Source organism: Halyomorpha halys, unplaced genomic scaffold, assembly GCF_000696795.3.
Source record: "Halyomorpha halys isolate HHAL.00 unplaced genomic scaffold, Hhal_1.1 Scaffold54.1, whole genome shotgun sequence".
Classification (NCBI taxonomy): Eukaryota; Metazoa; Arthropoda; class Insecta; order Hemiptera; family Pentatomidae; genus Halyomorpha; species Halyomorpha halys.
In genome coordinates, this window is record NW_027108734.1 from 336,594 (window position 1) to 359,921 (window position 23,328).

The 23,328-nt window shown below is 32.1% G+C and overlaps 2 protein-coding genes across 4 annotated transcripts in view; both read right to left on the reverse strand.

Moving 5' to 3' along the window:
* LOC106692386 (fructose-1,6-bisphosphatase 1) overlaps window positions 1–16,446 on the reverse strand; it is a 19,246-nt gene extending 2,800 nt beyond the window's left edge. Inside the window, exons 1-8 of one of the 3 annotated variants that reach the window (XM_014438317.3) lie at window positions 16,020–16,446; window positions 12,837–12,957; window positions 9,996–10,183; window positions 7,093–7,237; window positions 5,083–5,189; window positions 2,689–2,836; window positions 1,347–1,484; window positions 1,154–1,270 (exon numbers count right to left, since the gene is read on the reverse strand). In XM_014438317.3, the coding sequence (XP_014293803.1) occupies window positions 1,154–1,270; window positions 1,347–1,484; window positions 2,689–2,836; window positions 5,083–5,189; window positions 7,093–7,237; window positions 9,996–10,168 (828 nt within the window). In that variant the 5' untranslated portion in view covers window positions 10,169–10,183; window positions 12,837–12,957; window positions 16,020–16,446. Of the gene's footprint in view, window positions 1–1,153; window positions 1,271–1,346; window positions 1,485–2,688; window positions 2,837–5,082; window positions 5,190–7,092; window positions 7,238–9,995; window positions 10,184–12,836; window positions 12,958–15,983 lie in introns of all 3 variants that reach the window. The other 2 variants (XM_014438314.3, XM_014438316.3) reach the window with 2 other exon arrangements.
* A 4,113-nt stretch (window positions 16,447–20,559) lies between these two features.
* The window catches only part of LOC106692387 (fructose-1,6-bisphosphatase 1), a 31,352-nt gene continuing 28,583 nt past the window's right edge, over window positions 20,560–23,328 (reverse strand). The window contains exon 8 of the mRNA XM_067047027.1: window positions 20,560–23,085. The gene's annotated coding sequence lies outside the window, so the exon portion shown is untranslated. The remainder of the gene's footprint in view (window positions 23,086–23,328) is intronic.

Genomic DNA, 23,328 nt, shown 5'->3' on the forward strand with positions numbered 1-23,328 from the left:
AAATAGTTATAAAATAAAACATAAATAGTCATCACGAGCAGAGGGAAAGAACAAAATAGTTTTTTAAAAAAGAACAAAAATAGTTAGAACGAGAAGAAAAAAAGAACAAAATAATTATTAAAAAAGAAGAAAAATAGAACGAAAAAAGAAAAAAAAAACAAAATAGTTATAAAAAAAAGAACAAAAATAGTTAGGACGAGAAGAAAAAAAAGAAGAAAATAATTATAAAAAAAAGGACAAAAATAGTTAGAACGAAAAGAGAAAAAGACAAAATAGTTATAAAAAAAGGATAAAAATAGAACGAGAATAGAAAAGGAACAAAATAGTTATAAAAAAAGACAAAAATAGTTACAACGAGGAGAGAAAAAAAACAAAATAAGTATAATAAAAGAACAAAATAGTTATAAAAATAGAACGAGAAGAGGAAAAGAATCTTCTCGTTCTAACTATTTTTTTTTTTTATAGGTAATCAGGGTAAATATTTTGAATAAAAATAATTGACCGTATAATTTCAAATAATGAAAATGGTCAGGGTTGCGGTAAAAACGGAACAAATAGTTATAAAAAATAACAAAAGTAGTTAGAACGAGAAGAGAAAAAGAACAAAATAGTTATAAAATAAAACATAAATAGTCATCACGAGGAGAGAGAAAGAACAAAATAGTTATAAAAAAGAACTAAAATAATTAAAACCAAAAAAGAAAAATAACAAAATAGTTATAAAAAAAGGATAAAAGAAAAATAGTTAACAACGATTTACCACAACCCTAACCATTTTCTTCATTATTTGAATAAAAATGTTTTGATTTCATAAAGTTGTTTTACTAAATAACTTTTAATATGAAAACTGACATTTCACAAGAAACGGCTCAATAAAAAAAAAAAAGTGATTATAAAACTTTCTAAGTTATTTAACCTCAATGAGAAGTATTATCCATTTTTTGTCTAAAACCACAGAAAATGGCTTGAGACAAGAGAAAACCTCTTTCTTAGAATTATTTATGTCTATTTAAAAACTTTCCTTTAAAAGCATTTTTTCATTGTTTTTTCTTAATTAGCAACTAAAAGATCTGCCTATCTAATCATAATCTAAAATTACACCAGACACTATTATTATTATTCTTTTAATTTATTAATAAGCTTTTATACTAACTTTGCCATTGGGGCTATTCCTGTTTGCAGGATACATGAAAATACCACCATACTTCAAGGTCCTATGTACATCGGCCACCATGCAGCCAGTATATCTGCTGTCGTATGGCTTACCAGACTGTACAAATTAAATAAGTTCAAAAAAAATATTGAACAGCTCGTATCACAAAAATGCCATGAAAAGATATTTATACCTTAGGGTCTTTTTTCTTGCAGACATACTCCCTCACATGATCCTCCCAGAGGTGGGTGTTGCCTTCGTTGACGCTGTAAATTTTTCCTTTCTTCGGTATTACTATGTATGGATCTGTCAGTATGAATTCTCCAGCTTCCTATTTATAAAAACAAAATAAAATAGAGGGGAATTAATTTTTCAATGGTTCAAGTCTTCCATTGAGAACAACCCTGCCCAAGAGTCAAACACAATTTTCTGAAGTCAGGACTCTGGCATCCATGCTCAACTATAGTCATCAAAAATTTTCTTATTATAATGGTATTGTTTTCCTTCCGAACGGAGAAAATAATTAGGGATTTCATTTTAATTAGCCAAAGGTGAAGTATTGCCATGCTCAATAATAGAGGAATTTCTGTTTTGAAGCAAACAAGGAATAGTTTTACCTCAAACTATAGTGCTAAGTGAAATTTTGGCAATCCACGTTATCGATGCTCGCAATCAATAATAATTCTTTAATTGCGTCCAAAATTCCCCCAAAAATCCCATATTACAACCTCCTAAGAATGGTATCGAAATTGGAGGATTTAAGTAAATCCCATCAAATCACCTTTAACCTTAGTCTACCGACTGCCCTACAGTATCCTTTAATAATGTTGCTCTTATCCCTGTACAACAGATCCGCTACCTTGGACTACATCTGGACAAACGACTAACCAGGAATCCTCACACAAGACTGACAAGACAGGAAATCGCAGTGAGATTTCAATTATTACAGCACTTACGAGACTAACAGTCAAAACTTCCAATACATTACAAAAGACTGATCTACATTACTATAAGGCTTATCTGGATTTACGGATTTGAGCTATGTGGCTCCACTAAACCTTCAAATTCCTCTCGTTTACAATCCTTAGAATCCAAAATCCTTGGATGTGAATCAAATCATCCATAAAGATCATAATGTTCCATATATATAGCCCATCCGGCACGAACTAGATATCAATCCTTCCATTATAACCTCCCTAACCATCCGAAGCCACCTTGCTTCCTCTTCCATTCCTGGCGCCTCCACCCAGGCGCCTGAAAACATATGGCTTTGAGACCTTCTAATGTAGAATTTTATTAGAGTGCTACAAATGGACAGTTTCTCTACAGGCCTGTATCATACCATTACAATCTAACATTAAATTTACTAAATGTATTTTTATGTAAATATAGTTGTAAATGTCAATTAATAAAAAAAGAATGTTATTAAAATTATTGAACAGGGTTGGGGGAAGCAGATAATTATTGATTTTGTTATTAATTAATATTTAATATGAACTTGGTTAAATTATAAAATATTTAAATAGAGCACTTACTGGATCCAGCAAAAATCCATGTACACCCTGACCTTTTCCTAAGGATATAACGCAAACGGTGGCGCTTCCATACAATACATAACCTGCAGCTGCTATCTCTCTTCCCGTCTGTAGTACACTCTGTTCATTGACAGGACCTTCGGGTTTCCTAAAAATTTTATTTTAAAAATAGGAGATTAATTACTGGAATGAGAATAACGATGATAATATAGTGATGAAAAACAAAAAGTATTATAACAACCCAAGAACGGTCAGTGGTTTAGTTTGTACAACGGTTGTGCAAGGAGGTAATTGGTTCACTCTCAATCGTCAGATTTTTTTCTCCGATTAAAAGTTCCCACTTTAAAAATGCTGGAAGCTCCTCAAGAGTTCCAAAATTGTTGACTCATAGCTGATTGAACAAAATAAGAAATTATTTGCCACAGCCGGATTTGAACCCGGACCTAGGAGATAGCGCAGCGCCTTGCTGAGCTCCCCTGTTCTCTAGAATATTTGACGTTATTAAAATTAAATAAGACAGTGGTGAAAGTGCACCACCTTGCGGAACACCAATTTTCAGTGCTTTCTTCTTTCCACCTAGGTTTGGTTGCCTAATTTAGTACATTAATATGATCATTTTGGTCAATCAAGTAAAGTGTTTAGTTTTATTTCAGCTAAGGGCTTGTTTTTTAAAGTCATTTATTACTTTCCTTAAAGAACGTTTGGATGAGGAAACACCTTGTTTATTTTACATAATTTGGTGGCCCTAAGATATTTTATATTCAAGATATATATTTTTTTATACATATATTTAATTCAATTTCTTGAGACTGGTATTTATTTTTTAGAAAATCAATTGATATCCATGTTAAGTCTTAACACTATTACATGGTATCCATGTTAAGTCTCAACACTATTACATGGTATCCATGTTAAGTCTCAACCCTATTACATGGTATCCATGTTAAGTCTCAACCCTATTACATGGTATCCATGTTAAGTCTCAACACTATTACATGGTATCCATGTTAAGTCTCAACACTATTACATGGTATCCATGTCTCAGGATCTATTATTCGATAAGAGATCAATTATTTTGAACCAACTTTAATACAAAGACATAGGGTCAATGCATCGAATGGTCCATTACCCATTTTTAAGGTCTATTTCCACGGTGACAGTTACTATCGCAATCTGTATAAAAAGTTATTATATTAGAAATTCCATAGATGATGCGATTGAGAAAAACTGGCGAAAGTAAGAAAATTAACAATTGCCACAAAAGATTGTTGATGATCTCCCTGATTCCATTCACAACACACAACACTTATATGTTGCCGATCTTCCTTCCGCCTTCTGAGATGCTTGAGGCCATACAAAAGATACAAGAAGATATAAATAGCATTAGCAATAAACGCATTGGCGTTAAACAATGATTTGACATTGAACTGAAACTGATTTGAAAAACTTAGACTATTCTTATTAGTTCCAAGCGCCTCCTTTTTTCCCTCTCTTACTATCCCTTACTTTTCCCTAACAACCAATCGATTCACTTCTACTCCACAATAAAAATCCTTGGTGTCACCTTCGACCAACACCTCTCCTGGAATCATCATATTTCCCAAATCACACGCAAATCCATAACTGTACTAGAACATTCCTAAGATTACGTGATTCTATTCCTTAGAAGACTCGTCAGCTTCTAGTATCCTCTCTCGCCCCCTCGACTACGGTTGCTTAAGATTTATCTTGGGGTTTCCCAGGCTCTCTCATGTCTTCCGTTGGTATAACAAGTTTAAGTGGCTCTATCCAACCTCCCTAAGGCGATACCTCCTTTGTGTTTTCCTATTCCAAGCTGCTAATACTAACAAAAACCTACCTATTCTTGATCTCCTCACTCTACGTTCATCCATCCATTCATTAAACACCAAATCCTAGTCTATCGATTTATATATGCCTGCCTCCTTCAGCAAACCCTTCGTCATACGTGCAACCTCCTTCTGGAATTCTCTTCCCATCTCCATTCGTCAATCCTCATCCATCCTTTCCTTTAAACAACACCTATTACTTCACCTACTACATAACCAAAACTCCAAATCATTTTCAGCAATGCAAACATTATTGATTACTACTATAAATTATAATGTAACGTAAGGTTTTTATGAAATTTCGACATGTTTAATGAAGCTTTTTAAATCTCTGCCAGACAATTAACCTTAATCTGTGAACAATGTATTTATTCTTAGGAGATATTGCCCCAGAATAAAATTATTTTTTTATTTCATTTTAAAACATTGACCACATACCACTGTTATGACCCAGTGAAAGTTAAAGAAAACTTACAAAAATTGTAGATGTTAGGAGGATAGAATATGTATACTGAGGCACTCTGTGTATATTAGTAGTATTATATACCTGTATATTGCAAATATCGAACCAATGGGGGAAAGGCAATCGATATTTGATGAACCATCAAGAGGATCAAAGCATACTATGTAATGCCCTTCGTGTTCTGGATCTACCTAGAAAATATTATTTTATATTGTGAAATAGAAAAATAAATATGTATCAAAATGGAAAAATGTTTTTTTTTTTTACAAAAAATAGCTAGATGAGAATGATTCTAGCCGCTAAACTAGTCACGGTTCATTTAGATATGTAAATGCTAGATTATACAATACAAGTGTTATTTTGGATTATAATAGAATAAATCAAGAGGAGGGGGGTACTCAACACTCCAACATAGGAAAAGTACAATAAAAAAAAAAAAAAGCGGTGTTTCGCCATTTTAATTTAAACTGAAACAAAAGGCAGCCGGTGATTGGAACCGACTCCTTTATCACGCCCTTGGAGTTCAACATGGGGCCCGCCTTTTTGGCGTCACTTTTCCTGGCCACTGACCCTCTCTGTTGTACTCCTTCCTTCAGAGAATAATTATTTAGGATAAACGCCTTCAAAGAGATTTCGTTATTTATATGATATATTTTATAGTATTTTATATTAAATGTTCTTTGAGGTATTTGAAGATAGAAATTTGTAAAAATTAAGTGAAATTATATATAAAAATTGCCTTACGAACCTTAAAAAAATTATTAAAATCACTTTTGGAATATTTTTTAATAACCATATATCTTTAAGACTCGATTGCCACCTCCGTTTAATTTTTTACGAACGTTTTGACAATTTCGAAATGAAACTTTATAGAGCTTAGTTAAACAGGTGAATGTAATTTCTTATGGCCCTGAAGTAGACTTTGCAACCTCTTGCAGTTCTTCTCCAGTGCAATTAACTATAAAATTTACTATCTTTCACGGTTTTTGGCGATTTACTACATCAGGAAGTGTAGGATCAGAAAAATCACCAGTATAAAATAATTTTAAAACTGGAGTTTCTATGAGAAACCTCCATTGAAAATATAACTTTCAATTTGAAATTCAAGAGTTTAGTGGGTTAGAAAAAAATGGAAGAGATTGCAAAGTCAAATTCACTACCAAAAGATCCGAACTGACTTATATACTGAAAAAAAATTGATAAAAGAAAATAAATAACAACAATAAAAATGAATAAATACAGTTCGTAAATCGAGTTCGTAGCAGAATGGTTTGGCTTCAGTATTTGAGTTGAATTTGGATTTCCTACATTGTAAGCTCCTGCATCTTTACCTGCTGTTAACTGGGAATGAATCTTAGTAAAATAAGCATTGTTACTGAATTCATCAATCGGTTCCATTTATAGTTTATGTGAATTGAACGCAATTGAATATTTGCTATAAACCAAGGGGCATATTCTTAGGACCTTGAAATGACTGTAATATTTTTCGTACAGGATGCTGCCGCACGGAGAATGGTTGTATCTGGTTTTAATCTTGATTTTCTATTCAAGAGAGGATTGTGTATGTTTGGGCTAGGTGATTATATTGATATGGTGATTATATTGATATGGTGATTATATTGATAAGGTAATTATATTGATATGGTGGTTATATTGATATGGTGGTTGTATTGTTATGGTGATTACATTGATATGGTGATTATATTGATATGGTGGTTATATTGATATGGTGATTATATTGATATGGTGTTATATTGATATCGTGTAATATTGATATTGTGATTATATTGATGTGGTGGTTATATTGATATGGTGATTATATTGATATGGTGGTTATATTGATATGGTGATTATATTGATATGTTGGTTGTATTGATATGGTGATTATATTGATATGTTGGTTGTATTGATATATGGTGATTATATTGATATGGTGATTATATTGATATGGTGGTTATATTGATATGGTGGTTATATTGATATGGTGATTATATTGATATGGTGGTTATATTGATATGGTGTTTTGTTCGAATTTGTTCAGTATCAGTTAGACCAAGTTGTGTAAATAACGTCCATATTATTATATTTACTCACATATATAATATCTTCATTTTCTTCACTAACCATAGCGCATACAGAGTAGGATGATCTCAACATATTAATAAAGAATTCGTTCGAAAGCTCGTCCAACTTCCTCACATCCTCTCCTTGTATGTTTGTCGTACCAGCCATACCATAACTAAAACAGAAAAATATTTATTTTAATAATAATAATAACAAGCTACGTTTTTGAATATCCGTTCCTGCCTATGGAACAAAAATTTAACAAAAGATAACTAACCAGTTGCTACTTATTGACAATACCGGGTTGAGGGAAAAGTTATATTTTATTAAATAAGTATTCTGGCTATTCATTATCGGCATTTGACGGCTCAAAAATAACAGGTAGAAGGGGTCTGCTTGCAGCTGGGTGCCGGGGCCATTCTGGGTCAAGAACGCTTATAAAGATTGTGGAGTATTCCTGAAAAGGTAGTATAGAAGATGGATCATGGCCTATGATAAGCCTTAATGATAAGCTGAAGAACCTAGAAGTGAAGCCGCCCGATATGTAGGGATGGAGTCCTAGGTTCCGCCCCCAAAATATGATTAGCCAATGGAATGGTTGATAAGAAAGTAGTGGGGGAGAAAGAGATTTTTAACAAGGAAGAACATTCTGGGGAAGACATCGAAAGAATACAGTCGAAGGTGAGCAAAGAAGGAAGACGTGGACTCAAGCGAAGCGAGGCTTTATCAAAGGAGGAACTGCCAGATCCCGAAGGCAGAAATAAGTAACACGCATAAGATGAGTAGTAGTACGCTGTTTAAGTAATCCCCCTCAAATATATAGAATAGCAGCTCAAAATACTGCCATCTAGTGGGAGACAAAAGAAACAATAAGTAAGTATCCATTGAGCAAGAAAGCAGGTACCACATGAGTGATAACAAAGACATTGATGAGTGATAACAGGCTATCTAGGGCAACTTAATTTTACTCGTAGTCAACTATCACTCAGGAAGAGTAATCAACAGTCAGCTCGGGGACGGAATGAGGATGAGAGGACTGAACACAGAACATGAACTACTCTTCAAGATCCACAGAAGCTGAACATCAGAAATCAACCACCAAGTAAATGATCATATAATTTATTAATCCATGTTAAAAATGATCAAAATTATAACTCACCAAACTAATACATATTGTAACCATATATTATCAATTGTACGAATCATACAAGAATATAGGCTTATCTCTACTTAAGCATGATTCACCATGTATCTCATTATTTAAATCCATCAAATACAGTCCATTCCTGTAAAAATCCAGAACCAGTATTTTTATAAAACTCAATCACTGAAGATTTTAATTAATCTTAGACTGCAATGATTGAAAAAGTAAGCTGTTCTTTTTAATGTCAAATTTATTAAAAGTTAGAGTCAATAGAATATGTATGATATCATCTGGTATTCTCAATCATGTAAACTTAAATTATAGTATATGTATATTAAGTTCTCTCTTATTTCATTACACCTCAGTTGTAAATATAACCTAATGCTAACCTGAATTGATATAATAGCTTTCACATCCCAGGAGCCTTAAAAATATATCAGTTTCGTATGACTTTTCGTTTTTGAGATAGGCTCTTAAATATAATAATATATATATATATTTTTTAATTCTGAAATTTAAAAAGTGCTGTTTACAGATTCTTATACAATTTGTTTTTTTTTTTTTTTTTTTTTTTAGTAATTTATTTATTGTTATTTACAACGGTATAAAATTATATACAACTAGTAAATTTGCTATTAGATATAAAATAACATGATAGAATCATGTGAAGAATCTACCCATTGAAAGAACTCCAAATACGTTAATAGAGAAGATCTCGGGGCCATCTTCTTTTCAGACGCCTAAGGGGTTAATCAGGGATTAAAGGAGAAGCAAGGTTAGAAACAAGTGGGTTTGGGTGGTTGGAAAGTTTATCATAGAAGGGTTGGAATTTGGTTCTGGAACATTGAGGACCTGATGAACGACTCGATTTGTGACAAAGTAAGAAGAATTAAGAATTCAGGACTGCAAGGTACGAGAGGAATTCGATGGTTTAGTGGAGCCCCAAAGTTCAACTCCCTACGTCCTGGGCCTGTTTCATAATAAAGTACAAACTAATACTATTAGCCTTGTCGATTTAACACTGACTTGTACAATAGTAACTTGTACTTTAGTACTCTTTAACTCCTGTAATATCACTAGTAGTCCTCCCTATTATGAAAAAAAAATATTAGTCTAATTACCACGTTGTTTCTATACTTGTATTTTGAACTAATACTATTAGTATCTTCTCTTTCATTATGAAACAGGGCCCAGATTGGCCTTATTACAGTCATGTAGATCAGTCTTTTGTAATGGATTGGAAGTTTAGACAGTTTGTCTAGAAAATGTAGCAATAGTCGGAATCGACGAGCAGTTTCCTGTCTTGTATGAGAATTCCATGCCAATCGTTTTTCCATGGTTAGTTCTCAGTAACGGATCTGTTCTACATGAATGAGTGGGGTATAACTAAAGTAAAATGTGGGGTAGTAAGTCATGGGTTTACGATGAAGAGTAAATTTATTTCAATCCTACAGTTTTGGAACCATTGTTGGTGATGTGGGATTGAAGGATTTGGGATACAATCGAAGGGTCATTATTCCCTGACACTACACATGTTTCGTCGGCATAAATGGTGAGTGATGGGTTGGGGGGTTGGGATGTCAGGTGTAAAAACTGTATAGAGCACAGGACCAAGCATATTGCCCTGAGGTACAGCAGCGGACTGAGGAAAGAGAGATGAATAGGCCCTATTGTGATTTACTTGAAATAACCTATACAATTAAATAAGCACAGACATAACTTTATAATAAAATATTAATTTTAATTATGCTATTAATATCATGGCATCTAAAAAAATTGTTGAACATACAGCTGGGCAATCCCTGCCATCCTCACTGCTGAGCTGATGCTTTTGACAGCTGTTTGGATCGAAGTCAATAGCTGCGTCAGCTCTCCGGTGGCGTAGGGGAACTTCTTTTGCTGTCGTAATACGAATCTGGTCATGGTCATGCAGTCAGAATTTATCGCAACGCTGCCGGGCATCTTGCTTGCCTGTATCTGTAATGACCATTAATTAATGACACCAAATAAAACTTCAAACATTAAAAAAAAAAAACTGATTTAAATGTGATGATGCTATATGAAAGCTGCTTGCCAAAATATACTCCAAGGATAAGTGGCACATTGTTAAATGATGGGTTTAAGGTTCTTATTTATAGAGCCGGTAATGTTCAAGGGTACTATCAATGAGGTCAATGTTGTTTAAGAATCGAATTTATAGGGCCAACAATAATGTTTCAGTGTCGTATTGCTACGTATCGATGTATTAACCTTTATCTATATTATAAGTCTTTGTGTCACTTTGAAACATCTGTTTCCCCAAGGGTAACAAGGGTCAGAATGGGATCAACAGCGGTTAACGCAAAGAGACCTTTCTCAGCAGATATAATAGATATTAATTGTTTAAGTGTTAAAACCCATTAGCAGGTTTTGGGAGGGAAGTTAAATACAGTTTGTACACAACACCTGTAGCCCCTTGTAACGTATCCTCCTTGGGTGTGTCTAATGATAGCCAATGAGAAATAAGATTCGGAAAAGGTGACACGCCTACGAACGATAGGGGGACTGGTTAGACTTCGACAAGAAGAAGTCTTAAGAAGGGTTAATCAGATTTGGAATGCCATCCCTTAGGCACAAGACACCTAAGGCTACAACAACCCCCACGGCTAAGACACACCACGGCATGCATCACCCAAACTAGCAGCTATTTAGATATATTAGATATATATTCATTTTATCGCACTCAAATGTAAATAAACTATTATATTACCCAATAGCACCTATTATTATATTATATATTTTCAACGGTAACAATACCTTATAAATATATAGATGTATAATTGGTAAACTGGTTAACACAAAAGCCTTTGGAAAGGAATTCAATAATGATAATAGTTTTGTAGGACTCGATTTTAATAAATTAATATAAATATATTTTTGGATAATTGCCTTCAATTATTCGATTATCCTGGCATAATGATTAACGGCAGGTATACATAGCAATATGTATAGGGTCATTAATGTTTAAGGGTCGTTTGTATAGGGTCATTAATGTTTAAGGTTCGTTTGTATAGGGTCATTAATGTTTAAGGGTCGTTTGTATAGAGTCAGCAATGTTTAAGGATCGTTTGTATAGGGTCAGTAATGATTAAGGATAGTTTGTATAGGGTCAGTAATGTTTAAGGATCGTTTGTATAGGGTCAGTAATGATTAAGGATAGTTTGTATAGGGTCAGTAATGTTTAAGGATCGTTTGTATAGGGTCAATAATGTTTAAGGATCGTTTGTATAGGGTCAGTAATGTTTAAGGATCGTTTGTATAGGGTCAGTAATGTTTAAGGATCGTTTGTATAGGGTCAGTAATGTTTAAGGATCGTTTTTATAGGGTCATTAATGTTTAAGGATCGTTTGTATAGGGTCAGTAATGTTTAAGGATCGTTTGTATAGGGTCATTAATGTTTAAGGATCGTTTGTATAGGGTCAGTAATTTTTAAGATTCGTATTTACAGGGCCAGTAATGTTTAAGGTTCGAATTTATAGGGAAAGTATTGTTTAAGAGTCGTATTTATAGGACCAGTAATGTTTAAGTGTCGTATTTATAGGGCCCGTAATGTTTAAGAGTAGTATTTATAGAGCCAGTAACGTGTACATTTTAGGTTCTATACCAATTAGCATTAGCAATTTTGAATGTCATTCTATTGGATACGTCCACGATTTCAATAGCTAAGAAACTTCGTAGGATAACACCTAACATAGATCTTAGATAAGGAATAAATCAACATTAAATTTTTATTTATGTAGGTAATAAATTAACATATGATGAACTACGCAATATTAAATATATTTATTTTTATTTTTTCTGCAAAATGCTCTGCTTTTTTTTTAGTTTAAATTAAATGTATTTCCTTATATATTAGAATTCTTAACAAAGGTGATTATAAATAGGATTTCAAAGAAATCCTAGGTGACGAACATTTGTACTTTGCTAGTTTTGTAGTTTTATATGAACTAGGCATCCTCAAGGAAATATAAGGAACAACTAAATTGTACTAAACAATAAATACAACAAATTGTAAGAATGAGGAAAATATTCAACACTTCTGCTGTCTCGGAAAAATTACATGACTGTTGATGAAATGAAAAATTAAAACTGTTATTAATCTTCTCGAAATTAATCAAGAACGAACTGTGTGTTTATCTCTTGTTATCTCAAAAATTTGATTTAGAGTAAAAAAAAGATATATACAAAGCGAAAACTGAAATATTCAGTAATCAGCATGGTTTAATATTGCTTGAAATATCAAGAAATATATATTGCATTGAAATGCATGAAACATTGTGAGTACAAGTAATAGAAAAACGTATGTAAAAACATAAAAATTACATCCCTCTTAATGATTAATAACTGTAAGACATTAATTTTTGCCATCAAAGCATATAAAAAGTTTAAAAAAAAATTATCTGTATAGTTTACCTCTAAATTTTCTAAGATTAAATTAAAAATGATTTGTAAAAGTTGTGTTTTATTTTTTTATCATAGGCCTTACGAGTTTGGTACAGGCCTCGCATGAGCCTAAGGAACACCTTACCCAAAGGTTACCTTTAAATGCACAACTTAACAAACTTACTTGTATGTATTGATGAGTACTTACTTATTTATATTACTAAACTTGATGAAAACTTCTCGAATAGTATCCTCTTTCTTTTTGTAGATCAGTCCTACTTGCTAAATGTGAATACATGAGGCAATTGTGTATTTAGCAATGGCTGGTACTGAAAATTGTAAAATTTATATTATGTAGCTTAAACATGTCGCTTATAAAGTTAAAATAAAATACACAATTAATAGTAATTTAGTTGAGCTTTCATTTATTATATCAAAACATATATTAACTTAACTTGATACTGCACATCGGCGAATACGAAAAGAAAATGTTATTTCGGTTTACGATTTGGCGCAGGTGGATTGGGCGATTGTGCCAAACTAAGTGCCCCTGTCTATGAATAACTTTCAAATTACAACTCTTGGATAGCCCTATTCAATTCTCGGTCAATTTTTGATTTAGAAAATTCATATGGGAATATTATAAAAACTACGAAGATAAGTGTCAAAAACTACTTTATAGTAAACCAAATCCCCTTTTGAGTTTTGACAGACATATCTGCGTCTTATGGGTCTAGAGATATATTTTTTCAAAAATCCAACATTTTATACGAACAACTAGAAATTAACTTTTTGTGAGTTGATTTCGTCAAATATCATAAAAACTAATACTCCAATAAAGATAAACACTATAAACTATTTTATAGTAAATTTAACTAGCTTTAATTTTAGTGCAAACAGAAATGTGTACGTCCAATGATTTCTGAAGTTTTCATAAATCAAATTTATTCTCCGAACAACTATAAATCAATTTATTTTAACAAATATCATGGAAACTACTATCACTATGAAGGTAAATGTCATAAACTACTTTATAATAAATTAAACTAGCTTTAATTTGAGTGTTAATAGTCATCTATACGTCACATTGTTCCTGAGACGTAGATTTCTCAAAATAAATTAACTAACCACTGATATTTCAGTACATTTTTATGAAATGTTGCTTTTTAAAAGGCTATATCTCGAGAACTATTGGACGTAAATAACTCTATTAGGGTTAATATTTCAGAAAATTGACTCCTCATTAAATAATGTTCTTTTAGGGTTTATAATGTAGTTGGTATTTTTTAAGATATAGAGCTCTGAATGAAAAATTGTTTTGAAACAGCCGGCATTTTTTATTCCCCCCTATCTATACATGGTAGACTCATCAATTTTGACTAGTAATTATACATAGTTTTACTTAAAGTAATCAAAAATTGGGGTGAGATAACTGCCTTTTTTCTCCTCTGGGGCTCTTGTACTATTAACGTTGGGCGCACGATGGTGAACTACGAACTTCCAACTCTTAGAATTCGATCTGCTATTTGTTGCGATATAACATAAGAATCCCTATTTCTTTTACGAGATAATTTTTTTAACTTTTATTTATTATTAATACTACAATCTGCCACAAATTTGGCCAATGGGCAATAGTGATAATTCTATACTTTCATAAAATAATAATAAATAAAATAAAATAAGTAAATATAAAAATAAATAAATAAAATCTCTATATATATACAAGAAGAAAAATAAATAAATGAAATGAATATAATTAAGCTAAATAAAATAAAACGAAATAAGTAAAGATGAAAAATAAGCTCATCGTAAAACATAATCTAGTTCCCTACAAATTATTATATAAAAAAAATCATTATTTAACTTGTTATTTAACGATATTGTATACTCTTCAGAGTAATTCCAACAATTCCCGTTATCACTATTAGATAAGAGTTTAGCTCTTTTACTTACTCCCACAAAAGACCTAGTGTTGGTTTAGCAAATAATTGACGTCCAAGGAGAGAAGATACTATCTTTACACATCCGTAATCTCAATGTAGCTTTGAATTGACAAGCTCAAACCATCGGAAATAAGACCTCAACGCTACGATTCACAGCAACGAAAGGATTCAATTTTATTATATTTACATCCAATCTCTAACTAATTAAAAGATTTATGAAAGGATGTTAAAAAATATAATTTACAGCCTAAAAGGCTGGAAGAAAGAACCTAGACAATTAGGATGCTCACATAATGCCATTATCTGCACCAGAATTGAAGGATTTATTAATTAAGCAAATAATTAAGCAAACTTGATAAGGCCAGTCGTCACATACGGTGAAGAAACTTGGACCCTGAGCAATAAAAGCATTAACCTGCTAGACAGGTTTGAAAGAGTAATTCTGAGGAGAATCTTAGGGTCCGTATGCGAGAATGGTAATTAGCGAAGGAGAAAAAATGGTGAACTTTTTGTGCTCTATAAAGAATGTAGCATCTCCTCGTACATAGGGATACAGAGGCTTAAATGGCTTGGCCATTTAATGAGGATGAGCTAGGAAAGAGTGGCTCATAAACTGTACAGTTACGTTCGGGATGGTGTGCGGCAACGTGGTAGGCCGAAGGGCCGATAGAGGGATGCTGTGAGGCGGGATCTGCAACAACTGAAGATCCTAGTTACCCTTATAGGAGACAGAGAAAGATGATTGGCGGCCGTTGAGCAGGCCAAGGGCAGCTTCATGCGCCTGTTGTGTCAGTAAATAAAGAAGAAGGATTGAAGGATTGGAGTTTTGTATTCCTTTAAGAGAATCTACAAGGTCAGTCCGAATCCCAGTCCTTTGACTGACTGATCGACTTCAGTCACAAAACCCTACACAACCTGTCTGATTAACGTTTACCTAATCTTACCTGACAGATTCTTGTACAATGTCTCTTTATCGAAAATGAACCGTAACGATAATGAATAATGAATCGTCATTATAAACAGAAAGCTTGTAGGATATTATTTTGGCATTTACCTGCAAGAATAAAGTGTGACGAACGATATGAACAAAGCCCTGGCGCATTCTCTCTACTTTCTCAGTACTCCATCGATGTCTAATTTTTAAAGATTGGATTTCAATATTGTCTCGATAATAGGACAGAATTAAACCCAAAGCGACTAATCTGAACTTCATGCTCAGGAAGGCGTGAAGATTAAACTAATCCCATATACCTTGAAGTCTCATGAGAATAAGAATTCAATTTTTAAAACCGAGCATAATTTTCAAAAAATCACAAAGTGCCTTATTAAAAAAAAAGTAATACAATGTAATAACATTATTACATTAAATATGTAAGTACTATAAGTTAATGTAGAAAAAGCAAATTATTTACTGACTGAACTCTTGGAGCAAAGATATTCGTTATCACCTTCAACATTCACGCACCTCCTTCCCCCTCTTCTTTTATCTCTTTCCATCATGTTAATACCAAATAAATAATATGTACTTAAACATAAAATAATTACTGCAACTCCGGATACAAACAGATTTTTTCTGAGTCCTGCAATGTTATCTATCATCTATGATCGCTGTGTCCCTCGCCTCTTCTTCTATCCCATCGAAATTTGGTGTTAACTGTCTCTCACTCTGTTTATTGTATTTCACATGGATAAAGCACTTGAATTTCTGTTATATGACCGTTGCATGATTTAATTCAATTATTATAATAAAACATATGTTTAATGTTAAGAGGTGGGCTAATTTGAATATTGTTCATTTCTGAATAACTGATAGAGGAGCTAAACGAATTCCAGCCATTGAATAGAAATTTGTTTAAAGATGTAATACTGAAATGACATAATGTAAACGTCAGCTGGTACAGTTTGATAATAAATAAATAATAATATGAAAATCTATTAATGACAATAAAACCAAAGATTGGCATTCAGATTAATTGAGTGGCGGTAATAATAATGGATTGCCTAGAAAGTTTTGATATGATCATTCTAAATTTGTAGTAAATGGGAAGCTGCAATAGCTTCATTTATATCATGATTTTCACTTTATTCGTGCAGGTTAATACCAAAATATAGGCGAAACGGCGTTTATCAAGATTTGGAAGAAACATTATACAAGAGCTTTGTTGTTCGATGTTTCATTTAAAAATAAGTGTGAATTGCATTGATAGTTTAGGGGACTTCGCGATATCAGTTACGTCAGTCTGGCTTTTGAATGATGACTGTCATTTGGACTGACCGTGCAGGGATCACTTAATACCTCCCAGAAACATGAGATCATGTACACTATTGAAAGAACACGCCCTTCTTCCATAAGAAGAGAGAAGTACAAAATAGTGATGTAACTAAATAGCTGTCTTCCTGGGTATGTTCTCCTTTAAACAAATCCAGTTTAACTCTGAGGCTAGTCCTATGTTGCTGTTCCATCGTCCTTCCTTTCACCTTAAGAAGATGACGCATCTCCATGAATTGATTCCGACTCTTGTGTTTCCAGGTGAGGGTGCAGTATTCGGAAGAATAAGGAGGAACTTCAATCAATAGATCACCAGTTTAATTTTTCTCATCACCTCCCTTTTACCCAGGAAACTCCTTTGGAGTAAACTTAATACTCTTCCAGCTGCTCTACCTATACAGAGATGGTAATAATTTTCATTATAATTTATTATTTATTTTCATTCTTTTTATTGCTTCTATGTTACATGATGTGGTTTCCCTTGACCTAAATATTTAAACATTTTCTTCGTTCCTCTACTCTAAGCCCAGGACTTAGTACTACCTGATGTAGTATCCTACCTTTTCCCTATACTATTTAACAAATATAGCTCATACCTTTCCTCATGCCCATCTTTAAATCAATCAACCTATGCTGATAATACAGCCATTTATACCATTTTACAGAATAAATAAAATATTGAAAAGGTTAAAGGCCTTTCTTAAAAGAACCCAACATTTATTTTACAAGTATTCAAAATTTTCCAGATGTAAACAAAACAATCATTCATTCGTCACTCTAGTACTCTTCCCACCTTCAGATCCCACCTATTCCTTCACGTTCTAACCTTCCAAACCCAAAATTTAAATTAATGTAGCTTAATTAAATGTCAACCAAAATTCATAAATTGATTAAATATTTTATTTTTTTTTTTACACATTCATTTGAACTTCATTAGTTCATCTTTTGCTGCTCTCAAAATATATGTTCTTATTATTCATTTCTTTGTCAAATTTGTAAAAATGTAATTTAAAATATTTTGATTTTTTATTATTATAATTTTTAATTTATTGCTATGATAAGTAGATGTTTTGATTTATAATATTGTTTCATTTTTTATAGTTTTTTTTTATTCATTGATTTTTTTTATATTTTGCTTTCTACTCTAAGGCACTAAAGCCCAATTTTCATTGTCTGTATTACTGTTCTTAAGAGATTCGTGCTAGAACGAATAAAAATTATTATAATTTTTATGATAAACTAAAATTATCTATAATTTATATGTAATAGTACACATAAGGGCTTGTAGCATTACTCTTTATTATTAGGTTAACCTTTCTGCTAGAAGTAGAAGCAAAACTATTTCTATTGTAATAATGTTTCGGTAGACTGGATAATGGACAGTTTTATTTTTTTTGTTTTTTTTTTCTTTTTAAATAAAGATAATAAAGAACTTATTTTTCTTTAGATATAAATAAGTAATAAATATATCATTTATGTTATAGTGAGGACAAATGTAACTGATATAGTAAAACAATGGAAACACTTGTTAGTTATTTTAAACTTGGTTTAAAATAAGACTTCAGGATATTCAATTGCATTGAAATTACAATATATTATGAATAAAAGTAAATTGATAATATCAAGTTAACCTTTCAGTACCTACTGTCCCCTCTAGTTGGAACAACTTTGAAAGTTGTTAAAAACAAAAAATAATTTGATGTCTTTAGGCACTTCAACACACCTTGAAAGCTTTATTTCAACTATCATAAAATGAAGAAGAATTGGTCTATTACCAAAACCTTACTCATTATAATCATTTAATTGGAGGACTCACAGAGGTTTCAGTGACTTGTAATATTTAAACTATGTTTTACTCTAATAACAAAAAAAAAGATAAGTAAAAAATACTAAATCCACATTTTATGTGATTAAAATTAATTTTAAAATAATTAATAATGCAACTATTCTTTAACGTAATAAATACGGGTTTTGGTTTTTTTAGGTCACACCCATTTCTTTTCTCTATACATGGACTAATCAGTGTGATTAAAGATTTTACTATTTTTATTTTGGTAAAGTGCTTGGTGTGCGTTTTTTTAAATGTGGTTTCCCCAATTGGCCTAATCCACAATCAGGCTACAATCCTCAAGAAATGATAGACTTTTCTTGAAGGATTTACAACACAATAGATCAGATCAGATCTCGTAGCATTCTATAGCCAAAGAAAAGATAACAATAATGGCATTGAAAGGGTATGTTCAATGTTGAGAAGAATTAGTATCCGAATCGAAAATTTTAATAGTTTGATGTTTTTCTTAACTTAAATAGATATTCAGGTGTTTCGGAGTCTTCATTATTTCGTTAATTAAATCTCAAAGTTATGAAAAAGCATGTAATCACATTATGGTCCAAAAGAGTTTAACTCAAAATATTTATCTGTAATTATTATTAGCATTGAAATTAATACTTAATTTTTAATTTTAGTTGTCCCTTTAGTATGCTCCAAAGCACACAAATAATAATTAATGGACTTTAAAGAGGAATATAATATCAATATTTATTTTTTAAAAATTAATTAAATAATATTCTCCGAAGAAATATTTCTTTAAATTATTTGATCATAAAAATATCTGAAACTAAAGGACAAAAGAAACCTTAGAAAACTTACAATGATTAAACACGACATACTTCAATTTATTAACCACAGCTATTTTGAAGACATGGGCTCAATCTCAGATGCAAAAGGATACCAGGGCCCTGTTTCATAATGAAAGCTAATAAATAGTATTAGTTCATAGTACAAGTGTAGAAACTAGTGCGATAATAATACTAATATTTATTTTTTTCATGATAGGGATGACTATTAGTGGTTTTACAGGAATTAAAAAATACTTAAGTACAAGTTACTATTGTACAAGTCTGTGCAATTGAATTAAGATAAAACTACAAGACTAATAGTATTAGTTTGTACTTTATTATGAAACAGGGCCCAGACTGAGTTGTATATAGTAGAGAGGTATATATTTTTAAGGGCAACTCAGCGTAGCATTCCATCAATATCCTGAGGATGGTGCCATGTCTTGAAAATGGCTGTGGACAATGTATGTGTATTAAACTAGTCCTAATGTTTAGTAAATTGTTAACAAAATTATTTGAATCATACTAGCAGCTGGATATTTAATGGTTAGAAAATGAGTGATATTATTTCTTAAAATAACAAAATAGTTGATTTTCAAAATTATAACATTAGATATACTTCTGTTGTTCTCAAGTCCAAACCAAATTTGAGTTATAATTTTAAAATAACCGATATTCAAAAAAACAATCATTTTTCTAAGAAGAAAAAAAGATTAAGATACATAAAAAAATTAAGAAGCCCCATATATCCCTTCAAACGTTCTACAATTATTAAGGGGATCTGGGAATAATAAGTAAAATAAATAGAATAAACCCCTACCTAGGTATATTAAATGTTTACATATTTAATAAAGTGTTTTACATAATTTATTATTATCTTATATATAATCTATTAATTTAAACAATAATCTATTGTTGAGTATGTTTTCAAAAAGTTTTACATCAAGAATCTAGATCAATAATATGAAGAAACTTCATTTAGGATGTAGTACTAAGTAAATGTTTCCATCAGTATTTTACAGCAATATATAGAAAAGCTTAAAAAAAAATGAAACCTACTTAATAAATAAATCAGGATATTGTAAACAACTTACTTGATTAATACTGCATCTGTTGTTTTTTTTGTTGTTGATTACTTAATATGAGATTATCTTCATGCCCAGCTGTACCTTAAATGACGTGACTATCAGTAGAGGACCTGGTAGGAGATTCAACGATTCTAGCAAACTCTTCTAGGTGGACGAAACGATCTGCACTCTTGAGGACCGTACAAGCCATCCTCTGAAGTCCAACTCATCCCTTGTGCAGCAAGCACCCTTGTTCTCATAGGATGGTCAAAAGGATCCAAATCTCACTCTGCTACAAGGTTCTTGCCGGGAAGAGATCCATGGTCATCGATGTTCTTCATGTTCTCAATCTCCTTGGCTTCTATCTCAAGTAAAGGGAACCACAAAGGGTACCACAAAGGATAGACCAATCAGTGAAGAACCTGTGAGGGGATTCTATGATGCACTCAACAGCAGAAGATTCCTCTCAGTAGACAGAACGATTTACTCTCCAGAGTACTTGGTATGCTATCTTCTGAAGTTCGGTTCAGTCCTTTAGGAGCAGTGAGTAGTCCTCAAATTCGCATGGTGATCGAAAGGATTTGAATCCAGCACTTCTGTGTTCAATTCATCATTTCTTTTCACTCATCTTCACATTTCTGTCACTTTTCTCCTTTTACAGGATTTTCTTCTCTTCAAATCGATTCTTTCTCCTGAAGTTACTCTTACTCGATTAATTGTCACATTCTATAAGAAGTATCGGAATTCAAGGGATTGAAATACTCAGCTAACCATCGTGTTGGGGAATTCAAATCATTTCATCGAAGCAAAGTTGCAACTGAGAGGTTTTTGTGTTAGGGTTGTTCATGAACAAAATTATAGCTCAACTTACAAAACTCGGAACTGAAATGAAAAAATTAAAATAAAACTGGCTAATTTTATTTTATTTTTTTAAATACAACAGTGAGTCAATGATGGTTTAAAAGAATTCTAATATATTAGTTTTAAATGATTTTTTTTAAATCAGCTTTCTATTGGGTGATCACAGTGATAATTCATAAATTCCAAATCTTATGATTTTATCCAGGAACTGCACACAACAAGGGAAAAACCAATATTTTTCCTAATGTACATATTAAGATAGTAAAAAAAATTATTAAAAATAATTTTAGGAAGTTATATATTTCTATTAATTAATAATCAAGTTCAACTTCCATTTTCAACTAGTTGTGGTTAATAATCTTACTCTTGATATGATTTTTAAAATTACAAGAATGCACAAATCTGCTTATTATATAACTTAGAAGAGGAAAGTTTTTAAATTGTTAGTAAATAGATATGTTCACCTTAAATGAAATGGTTATAGTGCAATTATGTCTAAGTGTAATTCTTGTTAATTTATTATTACTGTTAGAGTCCTAAAGATGGAAAATTCTTCCCAGAAACGTTAATGTTGTGAAAAAGTAAATATGGAAATGAAAGTCGAAACTGTCCATTAATCAATAAAAAAATATAAGTACGCCTAAGTCACTGTGTCACTTAAGACTAAATCTTTAGAATATGAAATCAATATAAGACAGTACTTATATTATTTTTTTGTAACTATCGCTTTCTTATGAACACAACCCCCATAACAGCAGTATAATATCAAAACCAAGTTATCCTTCAAATTAATAAAAATACCTCTCTCCTATATCTAACTTGGTTTAATTTCCTTTGGCTCCTGAAAATGAAGCATTGAACCAAGACTAAAGTCAATGTTGGGTCTTGAACCGTATTTCCATTAACCCTTGAATGGCTTAAGAGGGACGGTCCTGATAGGACATGACAACTGATTGGGCAAAAGCAACTTTAGGAGAAAGAATCGATCTGAAGAGAAGAAAATCCTGAAAAAGGGGAAAACTGACGGAAAAGTGAAGAGTTCAAAGGAAGTTGAGAACTTGAAGAATATCAAAGACCGTGGATTCTTTTCGAGATGAATTGAACTCAGAAATACTGGATTTGAATCCTTTTTGATCACCATGCAAGTTCAAAAGTGACTCACTACTCCTGAAGGACTGAATCGAACTTCTGAAGATGGCTTGCCAAGTACTCTGGAGGGCAAATTGTTCTCTGTACAGAGAGAAATCTTCTGCTGTTGAGTACATCGTAGAATCTACTGGTAGGTTTTTCACTGATTGTAACAATCTTTGTGGCATGAGTTACCTGTACTTGAGAAAGAAGCCAAAGAGAAGAACTCCAAGGAGATAGAGAACCTGAAGAACATCAAAGACCATGGACCTCTTCCCTGCTTAGACCGAAAAGAAGAGCGAGATTGGGATTCTTCCAATCATCCTACAAGAACGAAGTCACTCACTGCTGATTAAGGATGGAATGGACTTCAGAAGATAGATCGCCTGGTCCTCAAAAAAGCAAATTGTTTCGTTATGAAGAATTTTCTGCCATCAAGTGAATCGTAAAATTTTCCATCAGGTCCTCTGCAGCTTGTCATACTCTTTGGGTTCTCTGAAGTTTTCTAGCTTTGCAACTTCCAATCAGTCTGCCAAATCAAGTGGGCTTTGCGGTAGTAATTAGTAGACACTGAAAAATATAAAACAAGATTATTTATCTATAACAAATGATTACGATACATCAATAATGAATCCTGATTTGTAGCTAATACTATAGCTAAATTAAGTGTAGTTGTTATCGGTGAATAGTTAAAAGATCAGTAGTTAACTGTTTAACCCTAACTAGTTTTTGTAACTAAATTAGCTATTAGCTGAAGTAGACAACTAGGTACATATCTAGTTATGAAGTATTATAAAAATTATTTATAATTAA